The 21,343-nt window shown below is 52.2% G+C and overlaps 10 protein-coding genes across 10 annotated transcripts; 7 read left to right on the forward strand and 3 right to left on the reverse strand.

The window, feature by feature from the left end:
• Positions 1-58: 58 nt before the first annotated feature.
• On the forward strand, positions 59-3,972 carry LDX57_008425 (putative inositol polyphosphate phosphatase; the record flags this gene model as incomplete). The annotated part of the gene is made up of 6 exons (XM_046090147.1): positions 59-112; positions 169-2,545; positions 2,599-2,808; positions 2,858-3,117; positions 3,171-3,838; positions 3,897-3,972. 6 exons carry the CDS (start codon positions 59-61, stop codon positions 3,970-3,972), a joined length of 3,645 nt encoding a protein of 1,214 aa, XP_045946120.1.
• A 1,523-nt stretch (positions 3,973-5,495) lies between these two features.
• On the forward strand, positions 5,496-5,959 carry LDX57_008426 (uncharacterized protein; the record flags this gene model as incomplete). Its single annotated transcript, XM_046090148.1, has 2 exons — positions 5,496-5,499; positions 5,559-5,959. 2 exons carry the CDS (start codon positions 5,496-5,498, stop codon positions 5,957-5,959), a joined length of 405 nt encoding a protein of 134 aa, XP_045946121.1.
• Positions 5,960-8,951: 2,992 nt separating this feature from the next.
• Positions 8,952-11,043, forward strand: LDX57_008427 (glycoside hydrolase family 27 protein; the record flags this gene model as incomplete). The annotated part of the gene is made up of 7 exons (XM_046090149.1): positions 8,952-9,047; positions 9,193-9,325; positions 9,427-9,567; positions 9,664-9,753; positions 9,839-10,141; positions 10,295-10,479; positions 10,642-11,043. The coding sequence occupies 7 exons, from the start codon at positions 8,952-8,954 to the stop codon at positions 11,041-11,043; spliced, it is 1,350 nt and encodes a 449-aa protein (XP_045946122.1).
• Positions 11,044-11,234: 191 nt separating this feature from the next.
• On the reverse strand, positions 11,235-12,947 carry LDX57_008428 (F-box domain protein; the record flags this gene model as incomplete). The annotated part of the gene is made up of 2 exons (XM_046090150.1): positions 11,235-12,567; positions 12,622-12,947. 2 exons carry the CDS (start codon positions 12,945-12,947, stop codon positions 11,235-11,237), a joined length of 1,659 nt encoding a protein of 552 aa, XP_045946123.1.
• Positions 12,948-15,754: 2,807 nt separating this feature from the next.
• On the forward strand, positions 15,755-16,438 carry LDX57_008429 (GFA family protein; the record flags this gene model as incomplete). The annotated part of the gene is made up of 3 exons (XM_046090151.1): positions 15,755-15,986; positions 16,037-16,289; positions 16,345-16,438. The coding sequence occupies 3 exons, from the start codon at positions 15,755-15,757 to the stop codon at positions 16,436-16,438; spliced, it is 579 nt and encodes a 192-aa protein (XP_045946124.1).
• Positions 16,439-16,714: 276 nt separating this feature from the next.
• Positions 16,715-17,158, forward strand: LDX57_008430 (DUF4267 domain-containing protein; the record flags this gene model as incomplete). The annotated part of the gene is made up of 1 exon (XM_046090152.1): positions 16,715-17,158. One exon carries the CDS (start codon positions 16,715-16,717, stop codon positions 17,156-17,158), a length of 444 nt encoding a protein of 147 aa, XP_045946125.1.
• A 622-nt stretch (positions 17,159-17,780) lies between these two features.
• Positions 17,781-18,384, forward strand: LDX57_008431 (YjbQ family protein; the record flags this gene model as incomplete). The annotated part of the gene is made up of 2 exons (XM_046090153.1): positions 17,781-18,056; positions 18,226-18,384. The coding sequence occupies 2 exons, from the start codon at positions 17,781-17,783 to the stop codon at positions 18,382-18,384; spliced, it is 435 nt and encodes a 144-aa protein (XP_045946126.1).
• A 341-nt stretch (positions 18,385-18,725) lies between these two features.
• Positions 18,726-19,563, reverse strand: LDX57_008432 (zinc-finger domain-containing protein; the record flags this gene model as incomplete). The annotated part of the gene is made up of 3 exons (XM_046090154.1): positions 18,726-18,854; positions 18,939-19,106; positions 19,219-19,563. 3 exons carry the CDS (start codon positions 19,561-19,563, stop codon positions 18,726-18,728), a joined length of 642 nt encoding a protein of 213 aa, XP_045946127.1.
• Positions 19,564-19,894: 331 nt separating this feature from the next.
• LDX57_008433 (uncharacterized protein) lies at positions 19,895-20,637 on the forward strand (the record flags this gene model as incomplete). The annotated part of the gene is made up of 3 exons (XM_046090155.1): positions 19,895-19,963; positions 20,025-20,384; positions 20,437-20,637. 3 exons carry the CDS (start codon positions 19,895-19,897, stop codon positions 20,635-20,637), a joined length of 630 nt encoding a protein of 209 aa, XP_045946128.1.
• A 184-nt stretch (positions 20,638-20,821) lies between these two features.
• On the reverse strand, positions 20,822-21,136 carry LDX57_008434 (uncharacterized protein; the record flags this gene model as incomplete). Its single annotated transcript, XM_046090156.1, has 1 exon — positions 20,822-21,136. The coding sequence occupies one exon, from the start codon at positions 21,134-21,136 to the stop codon at positions 20,822-20,824; it is 315 nt and encodes a 104-aa protein (XP_045946129.1).
• Between the last annotated feature and the right edge of the window lie 207 nt (positions 21,137-21,343).

Here is a 21,343-nt window from a genome sequence, read left to right on the forward strand (position 1 = left end):
GTTTCTCCAAATCTTATGGTCTTTATCCTCGCACAAGCTTCCCCTTGGACTATACGTCATGGTCATGGACGGATTTCGCAAGGACAAGGACAACACCGATAATGCTCCTCTCGTACGTCCTCTCGTCCCCTCCCGCCGTTCGCGCCGACTTGCTAACTGTCTGTCTAGCGACCGGTGTCTTCTCTGCTATCTCATTTCGAGAATCTCTCGCACCGCCGATCCCCGTCTGCCCTGCCGTGCGGCCCGCGTGACTCGTCCTTTCTAAGAACCTCCGATGTCGACGACTTCCGCTCCTCTCGGGCCTCGCTCGATTTGCCGCGTCCACGCTCGCCTTGGAGTCAATCCGATGCTCAGAACGGTCATACAAATGGAGCCTTACCCCGTCAGACGACGGGCTCCTCTGGTTTCCGTCAGAACCGCCCCATGTCGATGAACCTCCGCTCCTCCCCTCAATTAGCGCCCACATTGACCGTCGAGTCGCCGCGATCTCCTCCCAGGGGTCTGGGAGCGTCGCTGGATCGCACCGAAGATCCCTGGGCTTCTCGCACCCCTCCGAGAGCCTCTCGCGAGTCATTACCCCCCAGACCGACTCCTCCCCCGTCCTCCTCCCTCCACCGCCCAACCACCCCCACCTTCGCCTCCTCCGTCCCGACGGAACAGAATGTTATGCACCGGTCTCCCGGTGCTCCGGGGTCGTTAGGAGTCTCGCGCGACAGTCTGTCGGAGCGGAAATTGAAGAGCGCGTCTTTGCCGCCGCCCGCAAACCGGGCCGCCAAACCCAAGATCCCCGCCAAACCGGCCGCCCTGGCATTTGGAGATGGAAACTCGCTGGCGCCGCAGCATGAACGAGCCCCCTCCGAGGAGCGCGGCGTCTCGCCTTTCAGTACTCCTCCCGGCAGCCCGGAGAAGGCATCGTCGAAACCCGCGCCCGCGCCGAGAAACCAGTTCCCACGCTCGCCGTCGCGACCTACAACGGAACCGCCGAGTCGGCGCTCGTTCGATGTTGAGAGACCTCCTGCGCCTGCCGCTACCACCCCTTCCCTGCGCGATGCGAATGACGGATTCTCGGCGCGCAGGCGGCCCGAGTCTACCCGGGAGGGCCGATCGTTGGTGGTGCAGATTCCCCGCGGGCCACCGCCGCCGGTGCAGCGGGAGACGATGTCCAGTGTGCCGTTCTCGGCTCAGCGATCCTACCAGGATAGTCCTCAAGAACGACCCGGTCTTCCCCCTCGCCATCCGTCGGTGGCGCGACGAGTGGCTCGATCGCCGTCTCGGCCAGCACACGGTTTAGATAGCCCGGCCCTACCTTCGCCCTACCCCGGTAGGCAAGACCTGCGTCAGAGCCAGGCCGAGGCACAGACACCGCGAACTATCCAGAGACAGCCCTCGTTTCCCCGCGAGACCAAACCGCCTCCCACCCCGGCTATGCCTCCTACTCCGGCCATCCCCGCCACGCCGGCTGTTCCGGTGCGCCCGATGGCCGCTCCCACCGAAGAAGACCGCACGATCTACGATCCTTCGGATGAGCCGGCAGTGTCGCGCACGGATTACCCGGATGCCTCGGTGGCGAATCGGCGGCCGCCGCTGTTGAAGAGTGGTCCCCAGGAGATTAACACCCGGTACGATACTCGGCTGATGGATGTGTGCGGTAAACACGTATGCACGACCGGGTACCTAACTCGGGTCTGGGATCTGACAACCGGCGAGCAAATCATGAGCTTGAGTCATGGGGAGACCGTCAAATGTCTCTCTCTGGCGTTCAAGCCCGGTAACAATCTCGAGGATGAAGGACAGCGTCTTTGGCTGGGCACGAATGGCGGCGAACTGCTTGAAGTGGACATCGCCACGCAGTCGGTGGTGTCGTCGCGCGCTTATCCCTCGCGTCGGGAGATCATCAAGATTCTGCGCCATAAGAAGGACATGTGGACCCTCGATGACGAAGGTCGCCTGCTCGTGTGGCCTCCTGACGAGACTGGAACCCCTAACCTTCAATACAGCTACCACAACCCCTACGACCGAGTCGCGAAGGGACATACCTTCTCGCTCGTTGTGGGAGATACTCTCTGGCTGGCCACCGGCAGAGAAGTGCAAGTCTATCGACCAAACGCTCGAGATGACGTCACATTCAAGGTCCTGAAGAAGCCGCTCGGCTCACAGCATACGGGAGACGTGACGTCTGGCGCGTATACCACCAAGGATGGAGGCCGGGTATACCTGGGACATGCAGACGGCAAGGTCACAGTATACTCGGCGCACGACTATTCCTGTCTGGCTGTCATCAACGTTAGCGTCTACAAGATCAACTGCCTGGGCATCGTTGGCGACTATCTCTGGGCGGGGTACAAGACCGGAATGATCTATGTCTACGACACGAGGACCAATCCGTGGGTTGTAATGAAGGATTGGCGCGCACACGATAGCCCTGTATCGAGCTTCCTGCTTGACACGAGTAGCGTGTGGACTATGAACCGACTGCAGGTGACGTCGCTCGGGACGGACAATTGTATTCGTCTGTGGGACGGTATGCTGGAGGATGATTGGCTAGGTATGTTTCCCGCCGCCTGGTGTGATAACCTGGAATTCAACTGACGGAGTTAGAAACTCGAATGCAAAAACGGGACGTGGAATTCTGCACGTTCCGCGAGATTCACGCGGCCATCGTGACCTGGAACGCCGGTGCCTCGACCCCCGGCAGCGTGCGTGCGTCCCAATTCATCGCCGACGCGATTCATCCGGAAAACCCGCCGGAGATCATCGTTTTTGGATTCCAGGAACTGGTGGATCTAGAGAACAAGAAAATCACAGCCAGTATGTATGCCCGTCCCTGTTGTTTGGCGGACTGTACTAACTCTAGCAGAGAGTTTACTCCTCGGAAGCAAGAAGAAAGAAAGCGGCGAGAAGGAACACATGAGTCGACAGTATCGAGTCTGGATGGAACACCTCACCCGGTGTATCAACGACTGCATGCCCTTGGAAGAGTCGTACGTTCTCTTGCACAGCGCCAATCTGATCGGGCTGTTCACGTGCGTCTTTGTGAAACACAAGGAACGACAACGCATCAAGAACGTCAGCGCTTCCGAGGTGAAGCGAGGTATGGGAGGGTTGCATGGGAATAAGGTGTGTGATTTCATGTTTGCTGTTACTGCTCGATCTAATGTTTTGTGTACCAGGGCGCCCTGATTCTTCGGTTTGTGCTTGACGATAGTTCCATGTGCTTCGTGAACTGCCATTTGGCCGCCGGACAGTCGCAGACCGCCCATCGCAACAACGACATCGCCGCGATCCTGGAAGCCGAGTCCCTCCCCATGGAGCCCAGTCTCGCCACGCGGGCCAACCATTTCGTCAGCGGCGGAGACGGCTCCATGATCATGGACCACGAGATCTGTCTGCTCAACGGTGACCTCAACTACCGCATCGACTCGATTCCCCGGCACGTGATCATCGACGCCATCCGGCAGAACAATCTGACGAAACTGCTCGATCGCGACCAGTTGCTGGCGTCGCGACGCAAGAACCCGGGCTTCCGACTGCGGTCCTTCAACGAGTCCCCGATCACCTTCGCGCCGACGTACAAGTACGACGTGGGGACGGACGACTACGACTCCAGCGACAAGAAGCGGTCTCCGGCGTGGTGTGACCGTGTGCTATATCGGGGTTTGGGACGAGTCAAGCAGCTGGAATACCGACGTCATGAGGTGCGCGCGTCCGATCACCGACCTGTCAGCGCTTCTTTCAAACTGCGCATCAAGACTGTCCGAGAATCTGAGCGGGCTGTCGCTTGGGAAAGCTGCCAGCAGGAGTTCCAGAAGGAAAAGCGACGATTGGCTTCGGAGGCGAGGTATGTCTATTCCCTTGCCTACATACCATAACCATGACCACTGACTTACCGAATAAAGTATCGAATACCTTATCAGCGTCCTCGGAACCGATCCCCAACAAGCCCGGACCTTGATCCTCGGCGGGAATTCCTAATCGCATTCGACTTCTCTTCTGCATCCCCTCCCAACTAGACGGAGTCTTGGTTTGATCACTAGTACTATTTACTACTCTCTAACCAGCTCCGGGATACAACTGCTGGTTAGTATGGGCATGCATGATCTAGTATGGCATGATATGGTGATCGGCCCCCGACAGGTCTTGCAGGAGACCAAGTGAACAGAACACGGAACAATACCCTATACCTATAGAGCGCACACAATGGCGTGTATGTATGACTAATGATTTCACGATAAACATGTATGATGATGGAAGTTTTGTTTGGAGTGGTAGAGGGGGTATGCTCTTTGTTGGTATTTTAATTTTAATGGTGTATATATGTGGCGGTGGTTGTTGTTGTAGTTGTGAGTTGGTAGGGAGGGAGGCTGTTCGGTGGATAGATGGAGTGGGTTTTGGGGAGGGTGTGATAGGCAAGGTGGACTTTGGGGTTGATTCCGGGTGTGATGATACTATTCAATAGAATATTTGATTTATTTGATTTTTCTTATTTTTTTTTTTCTTCTGATGATACTAGTTAGTGTGCGGATTGGAGTATGGATAGTGACAGTGGTTATGCATACTATATGGTCTACTAGTCTGCCAGTAGTCTGTTCTTTGCTTTTCTTTTTCCTGATATGAATAGAGCTAACTGTAGCTCAGTAGGTGGGCAGGTATAACAAATAGCTGCATGGTCAATTAATTACCTCAAAAGAGATAATGAATAATCACTATCCAAGAAACACAGATATACATGTAGTACTGAGCGGAAAGAACCTACCAACCTAGTACTAGAAAATGAGAGTAGAGTATATTATCTGCACGAGGTGTTGCGTTGATTCTAAAATATATATCCAGTTCCGTACCTCAAACGGAACTGACAGCTTACGTACAGTACTCCTAACTCTTGTGATTAGTATGTATGACAGGACAAGAAGAATAGACCGGACTTCCCAGGGGAGAAAAATGATAGCTAGGGTGATAGTATTGTACTACGCACTTACTTTCTCTAAAATACTTTCTATAGATTAACCACCTGATCACTAAGAAAAGAATAAAGATGAATAGAACCAATGTTCCTCAGAATCCCAAGTCGCTTAATCCCCAAACCATAAATATCGTCGGGGCAGATGGCAGATATATCGATAGACCTACCACCATTACTTCTCAATAAACCACCGTGCTGTTTCTGCTTATGTGTATGTTTATTAACTACCTAAATACCCCTACGTACCTATACAAGGTCAGCCACCAGTACAGAAAGTACAGATCGGTAAAGAATGCGAGCGATCGATAGGGGCTCCTAGTGCCAGCTTCCAACTGCAATTCGGAAAGTATTTGAGTCGTTGACAGTATAAAAGCCGCTATTCCCCAGTTACATCCTCGAGTCTTTCCTTACATTCTATATCACGATACTGAGCACTGAATACTCCGCGCCTGCTATCCCAATGTTCAAATCAGTCTTGCACCGTATTTTCGACCCACTGCCACGGAACACGGTCGCATACTCTCAGCGTGTCAACATGGGTTTGTCATAAGCTCTTCTAGCCACGATTAATGGTCAGTAATATATCTTCACTCTCTAGGTGTATCAGCCACGCAAAATCTTTATTCCTATACCTCTGGAAGGTTCCTTTTCAATGAGGATCGTCGCCTCCGCGAGCGTTTTGTGGAGTTTAACGCCACTGCCCTTTTGCAGGAGACTGAGAAGATCTTGGGTTCTGCTCACGGACAAGTCGCATCTATTGTCAAACTGGCCGAAGGGGGGTTCAATCGCGTGTTCCTTCTAAGTATGGATGATGGGTTTGAGGCAATTCTTAAAATCCCCTTTCACATTGCTGGGCCCAAACAATTTGCCACTGCAAGTGAAGCTGCCACTTTACGATATCTCCATTCTAAGGGCATACCCGTGCCTAAAGTTTATGGCTATTCTTCCTGCGCAAATAATCCTGCTGGGGTCGAGTATCTTCTCATGGAAAAGGCTTAAGGCGTGGGTTTGCAGTCAAGATGGCGGGATCTAACTAAACGCCAACTGCATAAACTTGCAACAAGCTTTGTTGACATTGAGAAGAAATTCTTCGACATTCCTTTTGGGTCTATTGGGAGTATCTACTCTAAAACGGATATCCCTGTTGATCTCCAGGGGCCGTTATACACTGAACCGAGCCACGATTCAGAGACATTTTGCATTGGTCCCATTGCGGATTACATGTTCTGGTATGGGGAACGGGGAGATTCCAACCTCCGTCGTGGGCCATGTAAATAATGTCCCTATTCTATTCCTTCCATTCACTGACAGATATAGGGAACGATCCTATTGAATATTTCCAATCAATTGCCCAAAAAGAAGAGTGCTGGACACGGCGATATGGCAAGCCAGTTGAGCTGGACTTTCCACACAATGGCATTTTTCCAGGAGAAAAGAATCCCGAAGAACACGTTGATCTTTTGCGCAAATATCTTGCAATGACGCCATACCTTCTTCCAAAAGATCCTGCATTGCATAAGCCGACTCTTCGTCACCCAGACCTAAACCCAAACAATATATTCATTTTACCTAAGACGGGCGCTATCTCTTGCATCATTGATTGGCAACATACAACAGTGGAGCCACGTCTGTTGGTGGCAGGCTATCCTCGGGCATTTGAGAATCCAGATCCTGAAGAATCACCTGGTTTGAAAGAACCATCACTTCCTCTGGATGAGGAGACACTCTCTACGGAAGCGAAGGCAGAAGCTGATGAGCTTTTTCGACGGCGTCTTCTCTTCTACTACTACCGTATCTTCAATGGAGGCTTAAACAAGGCCCATCTTAATGCCCTGCAAGATCCCCTTTTCCGTCCCCGACAACACCTTATAGAATGGGCTGGAAGACAGTGGAGTGGAAACCTTGTAACATTGAAGGGGGCACTGATCCGCATGGTTCAATATTGGCCCCATTTAGAAACAAAAGGACTGCCTTGTCCTGTTCATTTCACTGATGATGAAACGAAAGGATTTCTTGAGCAAGAGCAGCAGTGGTTTGAACTGAATGCAGTTGTGAATCTCTGGAGAGAGCAAATTGGTGGAATTAATGAAGACGGTTGGATCAGTAATGAACAGTACGAAGAGGCCGTACGAAAGGTTGCTGAGCTCAAAGAGTCTCTGATTGCACTGGGTGAGGGAGATCAGGAAGAGATCAAGCTTCTGGAGAAGGGATGGCCATTTAGGGATGAAGAAGAAAAGTAGCAGTACATACACTTAATACAATACACCCTGAAATCAATTGCCTACTTAGCCCAGTGGAGCCGTGGTATGAAGATAATACTATAGAATATACGGTCAACCAGGTACGTATTGCATTCTAGAATGTTTCTGTTTGTTTTGTGTTGTTGACCGATTATTTTCTGACTGCAGTTGCGATGACTTCAACGCGTTGAATCAAGCTACAAGGGCCATGAAATGAGTGGCAAGTCTTCTATTATCTGTTATATAAATTAGAGTTTATATTTCATATTTTATCAGTATTAAATTTTAAGACTAGTCAAGCCCAGGTCTTCTTGGCTCGGAAGAGAACAATAACAATACTTCGACTTGCTACTGCAGTTTAAGTTAAGATACATGAGATTGCATTTGTATACAAGCAGGCACAGTCGAGCCATATACTACGTTTCTGTAAGACAAGCCCCGGTTGCTACTCCTTACATACGACATATTATGAACATAACCCTGGGCCTACGGCGTACTCCACAACGAGACTTCAAAGTATAGTGAGTTCGGTCAATACTGTAGAGCGACCTCGAGCTCGATATCCTTCCTTGTACATGCAGTATCTCTATATCAAAAGCAGAGTGCTTTTACTTATATAAGGCTCCAATGCAGTGGACTCAAGTCCAAACGTGATTATCGATGATAATCGGAATGGATGAAAAGTCAATTGACTTTATACCTAATTTGGCGTTTTTTTATCTGCTCCGGTTGGAATGTATGATTAATTAGTTTACTAGGTTAACAACACCGGTCTTTACGACTCTGTGGTCCCTAGAGATTTTGCGGGCCCCGGCCAAGCCTAAGCAACGGGGCAGTGAAGTGTACCCATCGAGGGAATAGAGTCGAAATTCGTACGAGAATTCATGCAGGGCTAGATATGTCTAGATACTGGAATCATGAGACTAACAATGTCTTTACTTCGTACTTCTCCAGAGTCCACTAGGCTACTCCGTACGTCCTTACCCCTGCTCGTGCCTCTGCCCTATTCCTCTTTCGACACGGACGGTGAGCGGCGATGCGCCGTGTTGTTTGGGGTGGGTGCATCATACCTGCACTAAATTGATTTTTCTTCCCTGCATCCTCAAGTTACCGTATATTGTTTTGGTCCGGGGCGTTGTTGGCACCGGCTGGCTACTGCTGGTGGGTTACCTAGGGCTGGTGTTGGCAGTTACTGTACTGCATCGGCTGCCGATGCGGCACATCACACTTACACTGCTTTTTGTCCTCCCCAATATGCTATATAGATCTACACAGAAACTGGGCGGGTAAAGCGCTCTGTATGGCCAGGGTGTACAGAACGTATGTATCTGCTTGGTTTGTACGGGGTACTTTCCCGGGATTGTTTATTACAGTGTGTGATTATTTGTTTGCTTCATCTACCCATTCTGATCTAGGGCTACTCTAGTCTGTTCTAGCTTAGATTGAATTCCTTCGATCTGCACGCCACGCCGTTTGTTGCGTTGCTTTGCATACCGTAGACACTGGGTGCGGGGGAGGAGAGCACTTTCATGGATATAAAAGGGCCTTTCTCCATTTGTTTGCGAAATTGAGAGGTGGAACCTATGATACTTTGTCTTTTCTCTTCTTCCTTTCTTCCTTCTCATTGAGCTTGGGGTAATTCGCTTGCTCGTAGCTAACTCTAATTGAATTGGTTTGACTGACTGAGGTCTCCAATTACCATTGGGTCTTTGCGTCCACGAGTCCCATATGGGAAGAATAACGCCGACATAATGACCAATTCATTCTTTCGGGCCCTCTCAACGGGCCTCCTCTCTCTCTTGGCTGCTGGAACGGTGGTCGAGGGACTGGTGAGACCCGGTGGTGTGGTATGCTTCCTCTTCCTTAACCCTTTTTTCTTTCCCTTCTTTGCCCTTCAATCTACACCTAAATATACCCAATCTTCCCAATGTCTGAACATAACCTCTCACCCAAACACTAAAACAAACCAATACCCTACTAACAGCTGATAAGGGCCGTCTCCCCGCCCTAGGCTGGAACTCCTGGAACGCCTTCGCCTGCGACATCAACGCCACAAAAGTCTTGACTGCGGCGCGGCAGGTCGTGGATTTGGGATTGAAGGATTTGGGATATGAGTATATTAACAGTATAGTCTTCCTAACTTCTTCTTTTCATGTTGGGAGTGGCTGGTCAGGGTCAGGCATGGCTGCAAACATGTATAGCTGACATGTCCTGATATATGAATAGTCGACGACTGCTGGTCTATCAAAGACCAACGTGATCCTGTCACGAAACGCATGATTCCTGATCCTGCCAAGTTTCCTGATGGCATTGCTGGCGTGGCGAAGGAGATTCATCATCTGGGGTTGAAGGTTGGGATTTATAGTAGTATGTTTCTGCTTTTATACCGTGACGGAAGATGAATACTCAAGCCATCCATGAGACATACCTACTTGTGAACGAAGCTAACGAGAAGTCATTCAGGCGCCGGAACACAAACCTGCGCTGGATATCCCGCCAGCTTGGGATATGAACGCATCGACGCGCAGACCTTTGCGGAATGGGGAATTGATTGTTAGCCCTACTCCACATCTACCTTCTATACCCAACCACCCATCCACCAACAAATCACTAACATGATGAAATGACTAATAAACAGACCTCAAATACGACAACTGCGGCGTCCCCTCCAACTGGACCGACACCTACACGCACTGCGTCCCCGACCTGACGAACGGCAACCACTTCCCCAACGGCACCTGTCCGGACCTCACGACGCCTGCCCCGAGCGAATATGACTGGCGCCAGTCGAACACGGCCCTTCGGTACCGCATGATGCGTGACGCCTTGCTGGCTGTCAACCGTACTATCGCGTACTCGCTCTGCGTATGGGGTCAAGCGGACGTGGGTGTTTGGGGGAACGAGACTGGGAATTCATGGAGGATTAGTGGGGATATTACGCGTTCGTCCCCCTGACCCTACCTACCTCTATACTTACCTTGATGCCTACCTTGCACCCTAGCTGTGTAGGAAGAAAATAATCGATACGACCAACCTCATATGCCCATGCTCATGCTAATACTGATACCCCTGCTGATACTGATACTGTCGATAGCAACATGGACACGCATCGCCGACCTCGCCAACCAAAACACCTTCCTCCTCAACGACGCCAACTTCTGGGGATTCCCAGACCCGGACATGCTTGAAATCGGCAACGGGAATCTGACTCTGGCTGAGAACCGAGCCCATTTTGCTCTGTGGGCTGCTATGAAAGCCCCCTTGATTATTGGGACTGCTGTATGTCCTGGGTCTCCTCTCTCCCAAAACTCCCATTTACCAAACTTTCTACCTACCTACCTACCTATACAGCTTTGTCATAGCATGCCATGCCATGCCCATGCCCATGCCATGATATACACAACACCAGCTAACTAACTAGCTAACGAAATAATCTGATAGTTGGATAAAATCCCCCCCACCCACCTCACCATCCTCAAAAACAAATACCTCATCGACTTCAACCAAGACCCCCTGATCGGCCGTCCCGCGTCCCCGTTCAAATGGGGCTATAACGCCGACTGGACGTTCGATCCGGTTCATCCGGCGGAGTATTGGGCTGGGGAGTCCTCGAGTCTAGGCGGGACGTTGGTACTCATGCTCAATAGTGAGGAACAGGTGGGGTTGAGGGGGTTTAGGTTTGCGGAGGTACCGGAGTTGCATTTGGGGCAGGATGAGGGAGAGGTGGGGTTTGAGGCTGTTGATATTTGGTCGGGTGAGAATTTGGGGTGTGTGAGGGGGGGGATTAGTCGGGAGGTTGGGGCGCATGATGTGGTGGGGTTTGTGGTTATGGGGAGGTGTTGACATACCTGAGGTTAGGGTAGGAGAGTGTTCAAGGTTAGGTACCTTATAAGGGAGGACGAAGGGTAGAATGCACTTGGAGTATATAAGATAAGAGTTGCATCTGATCAATCATCCTATACAATCTAACAACTACAGGGTATATCATTATGCCATTAACCCCCTCAATCACCCCCCTCCATATACATACACAACTACCGCCATAGATCCTGTCGACTATCTCGCTTGCTCCATCCCCCGCTGCTCTTCGGCCGCTCCTCGTCCGCCGGCACCGCCAGGAACCCGCCGAACCCGTTCCCAACCAACACGCTGCGTCGCGCATCTCCGCCCCACGCCCGACTCAGCTGCGCGTCGTGCAGACTGACCGGTCGCGTCGTGCTGTCTCGCCGTCCTCGCGTCGCCGGCGGCTCGTACGGCGTGAAGTTCCATTCCAGCTCGTCTAGTCCCTTACTGTACACGTTTAGCGGTTGCGTGAGCACGCCGCCGGTGCCCATCTGCGGCCCCGCGTCGCCGCCGCCGAACAGTCGAGGCGGGGGCGCCAGCAGCAGCGTCTCGGGGAAGTGCGAGTCGCGCACGTAGAGCTCGCGGAGCGCCGGTAATGCGTTGGAAATGAGACTCGAAACGAGGTAGGTGTAGTATGACGACGCCATCGGCGGCATGCCGTATTGGCCCGCCTCCGAGGTGACTTCGTAGTGCATCGTGTCCAGCGTGCGCGACGCCATCGGGGGGATCTGCTCGGCCGGGAAGGACCGCGACACGTTCTGGATGACCGACAATACCAGTAGATGCGGCGCCGCGCTGAGGATCTGGTGCAGCGTCGACGGCGCCACCCCCGTGTTCGACAGCGTCAGGTACCGCAGCGCCTTGCGGTGGGCGGGGATGGACAGGTACGCGACGATGCCGTCGGCCGTCACGCCCGGACAGTCGCGGATGGTCAGTCGCTCGACGGCGGGGAAGGGCGGCAGGACCTGCGAGGGCGCGAAGCAGGCATCGTCCAGCCAGGACAGATCGTCTAGCGTCAAATCCCGCAGGCGCGGGAACGTGCCGAGTCCGAATCGCAGAATGTTCGGCTCGACGTGCAGTCGCTGCAGTTCCAAGATCTCCAGATTCCCCCACAGATGCGTGCCCGACAGCTGCGCGAAGCTGCCCTCGGCCCCGTGGCGGTAGGCCATGCGTCGGATGTCCGGACAGCGCGCCATCAGCTCCTGCTTCAGGGCGAGGCAGGAGGGGTCGTCGCTGAAGATGCCGGCGGGTAAGTCCACGTAGCGCAGATTGGGCAGCACGGAGATGGTGCGGGCGATTTCGGCCTTGGTGGCCTCGCGGGTCATATAGGGCATGCGCAGGGAGAGAACCAAATTCCCTAAACCCTGGGACTGTCGGACGGACTGCATGAAGAGGGACAGGCGGACCTGAGGGGCGTCGATGGGGTCGGCATTGCGATCGAAGAACGAGCGACGTTTTCGCTTGGCGGCCAATTCCAACTCGAGTTCGCAGTAGTGGACGGGGTCGATGCGGACGTGGGCGTAGCTAAGGAATTAATTCGTTTGGACCTCCAATAGAAAAGGAATGCGAAAGACGTACAGCAACCTCCGCGCTTCTAAAAACCAGCGCTTGCACACCAGGGCGCAGTGGGCCAGATCGCGCATATCGCAGAGCATGCAGCCATCCTCGGTCATGGATTCCTCGGAGGATTCGTAGGAGCCATCATTGGCATGGGGGCAGACGTGGACGAAGATGCGAGCGAGCACCTGGGGAGGTAATTTCTTGGTATGATCGCCGCCGGTGATGTTGACGGGGACGCGAGGAAGGGGATCGTGGGTGCGGAGATGGTCGTAACTGACGGCGTTGCTTTTCCCCGCACGGCCGAGACTTTTGGAACGTTTGCGCAGGCGGCTGAGAAAGCCCATGATGAAGGGGGCAGTTGGACGGTTCTGTACTTCTGTTGGACGGTTGATCGGTTGACCGTTGGAACTAGTGTTAGAGAAGAGAGGGGGGAGAAGAAGAGAGTGAGAGGGAAAGGAGAGAGAGAGGAGAGAGAGAGGAGAGTGGAGAGTGGCAGGAGGGGAGTCGGGGATTGGGGCCAAAAGAAATACGACCGAGACGAGACGAACGACGGGGAAGAGTCAAGACTAAAAAGTAAGCGAAGGACAGGAAATGGAAATATAAATATAGAAGCGACTCCTTCTCCAACGCCAATCGCAATCACGGCTACGGGGAGCAGCACGAAGTAGACGCCGGCCTGTCTGGGATGTCAATGATCTGTTTTTATCCTCCTATCAGGGGACTGGGATGCGAGTGAATTGAGTCTGAGACTGTCTATTCTTTGGACTTCAGCGCGAATCATTCTTATTAATTAGTTAGTCGCTGTCTCCAAAGTCCGACCAGTTTTAGGCCTGGCATTTCAGGCCTGCCAAGAATGCAAACAAAGCAAAGCGCGTTTCAGCTGGCTGACTCAGGGCTGAGTCATCCGTTCTAACGTAATCGGTAAGCGAACCGGCCATGTAAGCGAACCGGCCGGCTTGGCAGCCCGCAAACATGCTTATATTGGAATTTTGATTTATATACAAAAAAATAAAGCTTTTCAGGCCTATATAGATTCTTTTTGAAGCCCGAAATCAGGTGTTTCGATTCGGACACCTTGTTCGTATGTGTCCTACAACGTGACACATACTGCAGCGAGGCGGCGCGCGTCGGCGTGGCTGATCATCCCCAGGCCCTGTATCACCGGCTGCTTTCTCTAAAGATTGGACGTATACAAAGGCCTCGCGTGCTTCTTGAATAGTAAAGCCATTCAGGCCATTCATCTGATGTTGATTTCGCTGTTCTTTCTTCTTTCGTCGTTCAACAGCCTCACGAAGTTGGAAGTTCTCTTGTTCCAAAAGAATAGCTCGGTTCAAGGCTGTCTCAGCGCCTTTGAAAATGTATGATAAGGCAGTTTGCATGGGTGAAGCCGGAGGATCTGTTTCTTGAAGCAATTGAGAGATATTTGACTCGTGTCTCTTGAATTGCTTCAAATTCTTAGGTGTTTTGGTGACAGTTGAAGTTGTCCCTTGGCTGCTTGGCCGGCTTTCCTCCCTGTAGAAGATGAGATTATTCAGGACCTTGCTTGGATTAAAAGGAACGATTCCGGCAGCTTCAAAGGCACTTTGAATGTTCGTCTTCTGAAAGGCTTGGACGTGGGCTTCCGGATAGATGTCAAGAAAGTCAACTTTCTCAATATGATGATATCCAGTTCGTATAAGATGTCCAAGGAGGCCGCTATACGCCTGCTTTAATGGCGAGAAGCAGGCTACGTCCAACGGCTGGCAGAGATGAGAGGAATTGGCAGGCATACACACTGGAATCACGTTGTTCTCTCGGCATATATCATCAAACTGAGGCGTTAAATGGGAGTCATGCCCGTCAAGGATCAAGAGGCTATATTGGCCAGTTCTTCGATCCTTAATATAAGGAATAAAGTGTTCTTTAAGCCAGTGTTCCCCGATTTCCCGATTAGTCCAGCCGTTTGGCGATATCGCGATACGCCATGAGGAGGGCAGGCTGCCTTCATACCATGCCTGAATATGCGTTTTCGCCTTCAACACTAAATATGCAGGCAACGCCCAGCCGGCGGCGTTAATACATTCGATTGAAGTTATCCATTCGCGATTGCCTGGCTGTATAAAGAACGGTCTTCCCTCGCAAGAAGAACGCGTAACAACCTTGGCCGTAGCCATCAAGCCCATGGCAAAGCCGGTTTCATCAAAGTTGTAGATATCTTCATTTGCAATTCCATACGTAGCGACGGCGGCTTGAACGCGTTGAAACCAGGCCTGTATAATCTCAGGATCCTCACACTTTGCCCGTTTATAGCTAATTTGGCGAGTAAACCGACTCTTCAAAGAATCATGCCTAAAAATGAAATTATATACCCATTTCTCGCCTACAGAGCAAGTTCCACCTTGGCCACGCTTCTGCAGTAAGATTGTAGCCATATGACGGACTTGGAAGTGCCTTGGCGCTGCACCACGTTGATCAAGCGAATGAATCCATTTAACAAGGGAATCCTCTTCTAATGGAGTCAATTTATGGGAATTAGCGCGTGTTTCCTTGCGAAATGTGATTCCCTTGAGGCGTTCTTGCAGTGTTGACCGAGGAACTTGAAAGATACGCGCGGCTTCACGAATTGACGAAATTTGATGTTTCTGAATAGCTTCAACTGCCAAGCAGAGCCTGCCTTCTTGTTCCACCAAGACTTTTGACGATTTAGGCATTTTTGGTGGAGAAATTGATGTTTGAATAGCCTTATCTTCAATGGGTGGGCGATTCTTGTTGGGGTGGCCGGCTCGCTTACGTGGCCGGTTCGCTTACCGATTACGTTAATTTATACTCCGTCATTCTCGCTTCCTTCACTTCAACATGAACAACTCCACCGTTCACAGTCCACAGGCAGGAATAATTCATCTGTCTGACTGAATCTGATCGATCTCATCGATCTGATTGACATAGAATCCTTCTGATAATATTCTTTCCCGGCTGTTCTGACATCGTCATGACATCATTTGCCTACTGGATCAGGATTCCCCTGTCCAGCATGACATCGTCTGCCATCTCCCGTTGTACTGTAAAGCCTATAAAGTCGCACCTCCATAATACAATAAAGACAGCCACTCGGAAGTACACTAGCACTACCCCTAATCATAACCGCCAGCTTTCTTTCACACAGACCAGCACAATGACCGAAATCGGCGATGCAGGGGGCCAACCCTTCCCCAACCCCATGTCCGACACTACGCAGGAAGTCCATTGGAAGCACCGCGCCCCTTACCAGCTGCGATCCGCCGAGGACTTCGGCCACGTCAAGTGGCACGGGAAATGCCAGTGCGGACAGGTGCGATTCAAGCTGAATCGGGATCGACCGCTCAAGGCAAAATACTGCCACTGTCACAACTGCCAGTTGCTCCACGGTAAGCGCGCTCAATGTGGGGACTATCTCCGGGCTAATGAATCCCTGTAGGCGCGCCCTTCCAATGGGCGGCCATCTTCCATAAAACGGACATTGCGTTCGTCAACGGTGCGGAGGGGCTGGCCTTTTACTCCTCGGGTGATCGCACGAGAGAGTATCAGACGCCGACGAAGCTGAGTTGTTCGTATTGTCACACGCCGCTTATGGACGAGGGGCGGAATATGTGCATGGTGTTTCCGACGACGATCGAGCATGGGTCATCGGATCAGGAGGTGGAGGAGTGGCGAAAGGCGTTTGAAATCGAGTACGTATCCGTATCCTTTGTTCCTGTGGTGGATGGTCGAAACTCACAAAAGAAGCTGTCATATCTTCTACAGCGCGCGGGCCGTCGATGTGCCGGATGGGAAACCCAAATGGACGGGGTTGGACGGTCAGAGCGATCAAGTGGACTAACAGGGTTCGCGGATGCGGATGTAGTGTTCCCGGCAGGGCTTATGATTATGTATAGTAGTGTCTTTATATTATGGTGATATTTATAGTTCGTTGCCTTTCTTTGTCTGTCCCCCGCTTTCCCCCTTTCCAACCACCTCATCTCCAACTGGAATTCTCCGCGTTTCATCCATCAATAATCGTCTCCTGAATCTGATCTCATTTACAAATACCCCAAACACCCTCTTAACGGGTACATACATACCAACCCCCCTGCTCACACCTGAAACGCTCCAAAAAATGAGCACCACCAGCAGTTTCTCCCCCATCCCCAGCTACCTCCTCGGCGCGCTCTGCCTCGCCCTGGGCCTGAACAGCATCCTGCGCCCATCCAACGAATATCCCCGCTTCGGACTGCCGTTTGAATCCGGCCCTGCAGGCACCGCCCGCAAACCTTCTAAGCCTACCAAGCCTACCACCGGCGCGAACGACGCCTGCGTCAGCCCCCTGATCCACCTCAAAGGCATCCGCGAGACGAGCTACGGGCTGGCTTTGATCGCGCTGCAGTATCAAGGTCAGGATGTGGCGGTGACGACTATTGCGGCTATTTGTGCGCTCGCGGGCCTGGGGGATGGGTTTGTTGTGTGGAAGTATGGGGGGGAGGAGTTCAGGGTGAAGGCGTTGGGGCATTGGTTGGCGTTTTTGGGGTTTGGGGGGTGGGCTGCGTGGAGGGTTTATTTTTGATGCTTACGGAGTAGGAGAGGGAGATGGAGGGAGGGAGATTGTATTCTATTCTGTTTGATTCCAGCGATGGATAATTAATGGGTTGTCAGATCAATTCGATGGACTTGAGGTGTATTTCCTGATTCATAAATACTAAGTCGGAGCTTGGAGTAGTTATGAACGTATAGTGAGATGGAGAGCTCGATAGGGAAGCTGTAATTGATGAAGGTAATTCTGCTTAAGTAGAGGAATCTAGTGTATGTATATTTCTCGAGTAAAGCAATGCCAAATGCAAATCCAATGACGTCGATCGCGTTTCCCCACCGAAGAATCTCCCACTTTAAATCCGCCTTCTGTCACTCGTTGCAGTTACAACCACACATTATTCTTTGGAACTGCGAATGTACGCATACCTATATTCCAATTCTACCTATCCACCGTGTATCTAACACAATATCCCCCTCCCGTCCTCCATCGTCCATTCATCCACCCACTCAATTGATTAATCAATCACTTCAACCCCACCACACCCGATACCACCCACCAAGTCATTCAAACACCAACTAACCAACCCTCCACCCACAGACCCTCCCCCAAAGATCATCCCAAACCCAACAACCCCGAAAGAAGAGCAAAAAGCAAAATGTCCTGGTTTCAAAAATCCTTCACCCTCCCCTCCCGCTCGCGCGGCAGCTACCTCATCACCGACCAAGTAGTCTCCGAACTGCCCGAGCTGCGCGACTACAAGTGCGGCATCCTGCACCTCTTCGTCCAACATACTAGCTGCGGGCTCTCGCTGAACGAGAACTGGGATGATGATGTGCGCGCGGATATGAGTGATGCGTTGGATCGCATCGCGCCGTATGATAAAAAGGGGAACCTTTATCGGCATTCGGCCGAGGGGGAGGATGATATGCCTGTACGTTGTCTTTTCACCCTATGAAGAGACCCGAAGGGTTGTGATTGCGTTGTTTTTTTATCCTTCCTATCTGGCCTTGTTGGTGGGGTTGGTGGGGTTGGATGGACGATTTGAAATATTCTTGACGTTATCTTTCCCCGAAGCCATGCTAACCATGGGATACCGGCAGGCCCATATCAAATCCGCCCTCGTCGGCGCGTCAGTCACCATCCCGATTACGAACGGACGTCTGAACACCGGAACGTGGCAGGGTATTTGGTACTTGGAGTTCCGGACGAGTCGGCACAGCAGAAAGGTGGTGGCTACCATTCAGGGTGAGAAGGCTTGACTTGACGGCCCTGGTGTTTCTGGAGGGGAGGTGGCAAGCTTATAACTACCGGAGGGAGTGGTTTAGGACGGTGTTCTGATGAGATGATTGAATGATAAACATGATGGTTGTGTTTGGGGGTGTTTTTATTTCCTTGCGAATACAGTTAGGGTACATGGGGATGGACGCATGTATGGTGAGGAATATAGCATAGGAAATGGCCGAGGAAGATATCGTATAAAAGATACTACGGTTAACAACTCCACGTGTACTGGCAAAATCAATTCACTACGGTACAACTGTACAAGCACAAAGTGCAACAAACACAAAAAGTCAAGTCATCATCAACGCCAATATGCCTTTTACCGCTGCTCTAGACCACCGTCGGTGACGCGCTGGGTCTCGTTCACTTCCGCCGCATTGCCGGTCGGCTTGAGGGGGTAGCTGGTGGCCGGGAGAGATTCGAGGTATGCGCGGTGCTGCTCCTGGGCCTGTGATATTATTAGTATGCCATTGTTGCTGTCTGCGCCTGTGTGCGTCTCTCTGTGCGCAGATCTGCTTGAAGGGGGGCTTACGAAAGGAAGTCCGCAATATCCGCAGGTAGCAATATCGGGCTTGTCGGTGTTGATGAAGATCTTGGGGTGGCCGAGAGGACCGCCGCCGCCGTCACAGCTGACGACCTTCTTCTTTGTCCAGCGGACGGGTTGCTGGTGGATGAGTTCAATGGCGGCCATGGGTTGGGGCTACAGAGTATTAAATTAGTTCAATTCCCTCAATGTTACCCTCCTGTCAAGCCATTGATCGATCCCCGGCCAATTGACTCCCTGACAGCTCCTCCAGAAAGGGCATACACACCTGCAACTCCATTATCGTCTGCTCGAATCGCGGTCCAACCATAGCCTTCTCTCTCGGCTGCTGGCTCGCCGCCCAGGTCCGCGCCCGGTTAGGCGCCTGCAGCTGCCGGTTGCGCTCGCCGGCCTCGGGCTCCTCCTTCAGCGGCAGATCCCAGTTCCCCATCGCGTCTGTGGGCGTGGCGTTGGTGGCCGACACGTTGGGCACTTTCGTCGGCGGAGTCGGGTCGTTGGCTTGCATTCTGTTCTCGCTGAGACGCGCAACCGTCGTGCTGTAGCTGGCGCGGACCACGCGGGGGGCCGTCCAGGCGGACGAGGCCGCGATGCGGCTGCGAGCGCAGGCGAACATTTCGTTGGTGGGAGGAATTGGGGGGTTGAGGGTTGAGGGCGAGGACGAGGGCTGGCGGAGGAGCAAGGCGGGAGGGAGAGGAAGTCGAACTTGGATCTTACAAAGGGTGAGGTTTGGTTGGTTAGATGGGAGGGGCGCTTATGGGGCCAATCGGGTGGGTTCCGGCGGGTGTTGAGGGCGGCTGCGATTCTGCCGGTCGGTCATTTCGTTCCGCCTTTTTTTTTGTCGGTCGACACTATCACCTGGTTTCCTCTTTCATCGTATTAACGACAGCTGGGGTAGTCGTGATTCATCTTTCTGATTTGATTATCTGATACAGATCACTGCGATCATGGCCGGCTCACCCTCCTCTGGCTCCAAGCCGGAGAAATCCATGTCGTCGCGTCTGCTGACAATGAAGGTATCTTTCATCTCACTACACAACCCCCAATGAGATCAATTTGAACTAAGGATGAATACAGTTCATGCAACGCGCCGCCGCTTCCGCTGCTGCAAACGAACCCTCCCAAACCCCCGACACTCCCAGCCCGAAACGACACCGCAATGGCCAAACCGAAACCCAGAGCCCCGCGACCCCCCAATCAGATCTGGAGGCCATCTCGGCGGCCCTGGCGGCCGAGGAGGAGCGACGCAGAGAGGCGGTAAATCGACAGGCTGCCGAGGCGGGCGAGTCTGAATGGGTGCTCGATTTCGGTGCCGGCACGCAGTATGCGCCGCAGCCGCGAGTCGTGACGGCGGATTCGTTGGACGCGGATGATGATGATATGATGTATGGCGGGAGACAATCGTATGGGAATTTTAAGCGGAAGAAGAGAGTCGTGGTTTGTCTCTTCCTTTCTTGACCGGCCTGAGATGGTTAACTAACGATGATAGACGGAAAATGGTGAAACGGCCACGGTCGACGAGGACGACGAGGATACCGACGCGATGATCAAGAGAGAAAAAGCGAAAGCGGAACGAAGCGGCCCAGTCAAGTTGTCCAAACTCACCAGTATATCGGGTGCAGGAGGCCAACCCACGTTCGGGCGTAGTCGGTCGCCGTCGCAGTCGAAGAAGAAGAGAAAGCATAAATAGACCATCTACGGACGCTCCTCTAAGGACATTCGCGACAGTTATTGTGTCCCGCACAACGGCATTCATTATCATTGAAGTCATCTCTAACGCCCATCTGGAAGCAACGCATGGAAGCAAAGCACGGAATGCAATCAAATCAAACAGAAACCCTACCACAACACCAAATCACACCACACCAACTATATTAATCCCTCTCTCCCAGCAGAGCCTCCCGGGACCCCTTCTCTGACAGAAACCTCCTTCTTGCTCGCGTTCTAGCCTCGTCCACCACGACTATCGAATCCCGGGGCTGTCTTCCTCCCATGTTCCGTTTGAACGCATGCACCTCGACCATATCCGGCTCGTCCAGAGTGAACTCCGACGACAGCTTACCCACCTCGAACCGAAGGCCCGTGGCGCGCTGCACGGCGACGGGGTCTTCGAAAGGGAATCGTTTCGTGGGGTGTTTCAGGATGCCTTTGGGCGGGAGTGCGGTGCTTCTTGCTGCATGTGTGGGCATGGACGCTCTCGGGGACGGTGATGTCTGCTCGCGTTAGTTTCATGACCCTCTTCGGGTTTGTTGCGACGCAGAGGTTGAATTGAATACCTTATGCTCTATATCTGCGATTCGGTCGTGGTTAGCTTTCTTGGTTGAAATGTACATATATACCCTTTCTTTATCCTTCTCTTTATCATTTTCCTATACAATCCATTCTATAACGAATGT

Source organism: Aspergillus melleus, assembly GCF_016097325.1.
Source record: "Aspergillus melleus strain CBS 546.65 chromosome Unknown contig4, whole genome shotgun sequence".
In the NCBI taxonomy this organism is placed as follows: Eukaryota; Fungi; Ascomycota; class Eurotiomycetes; order Eurotiales; family Aspergillaceae; genus Aspergillus; species Aspergillus melleus.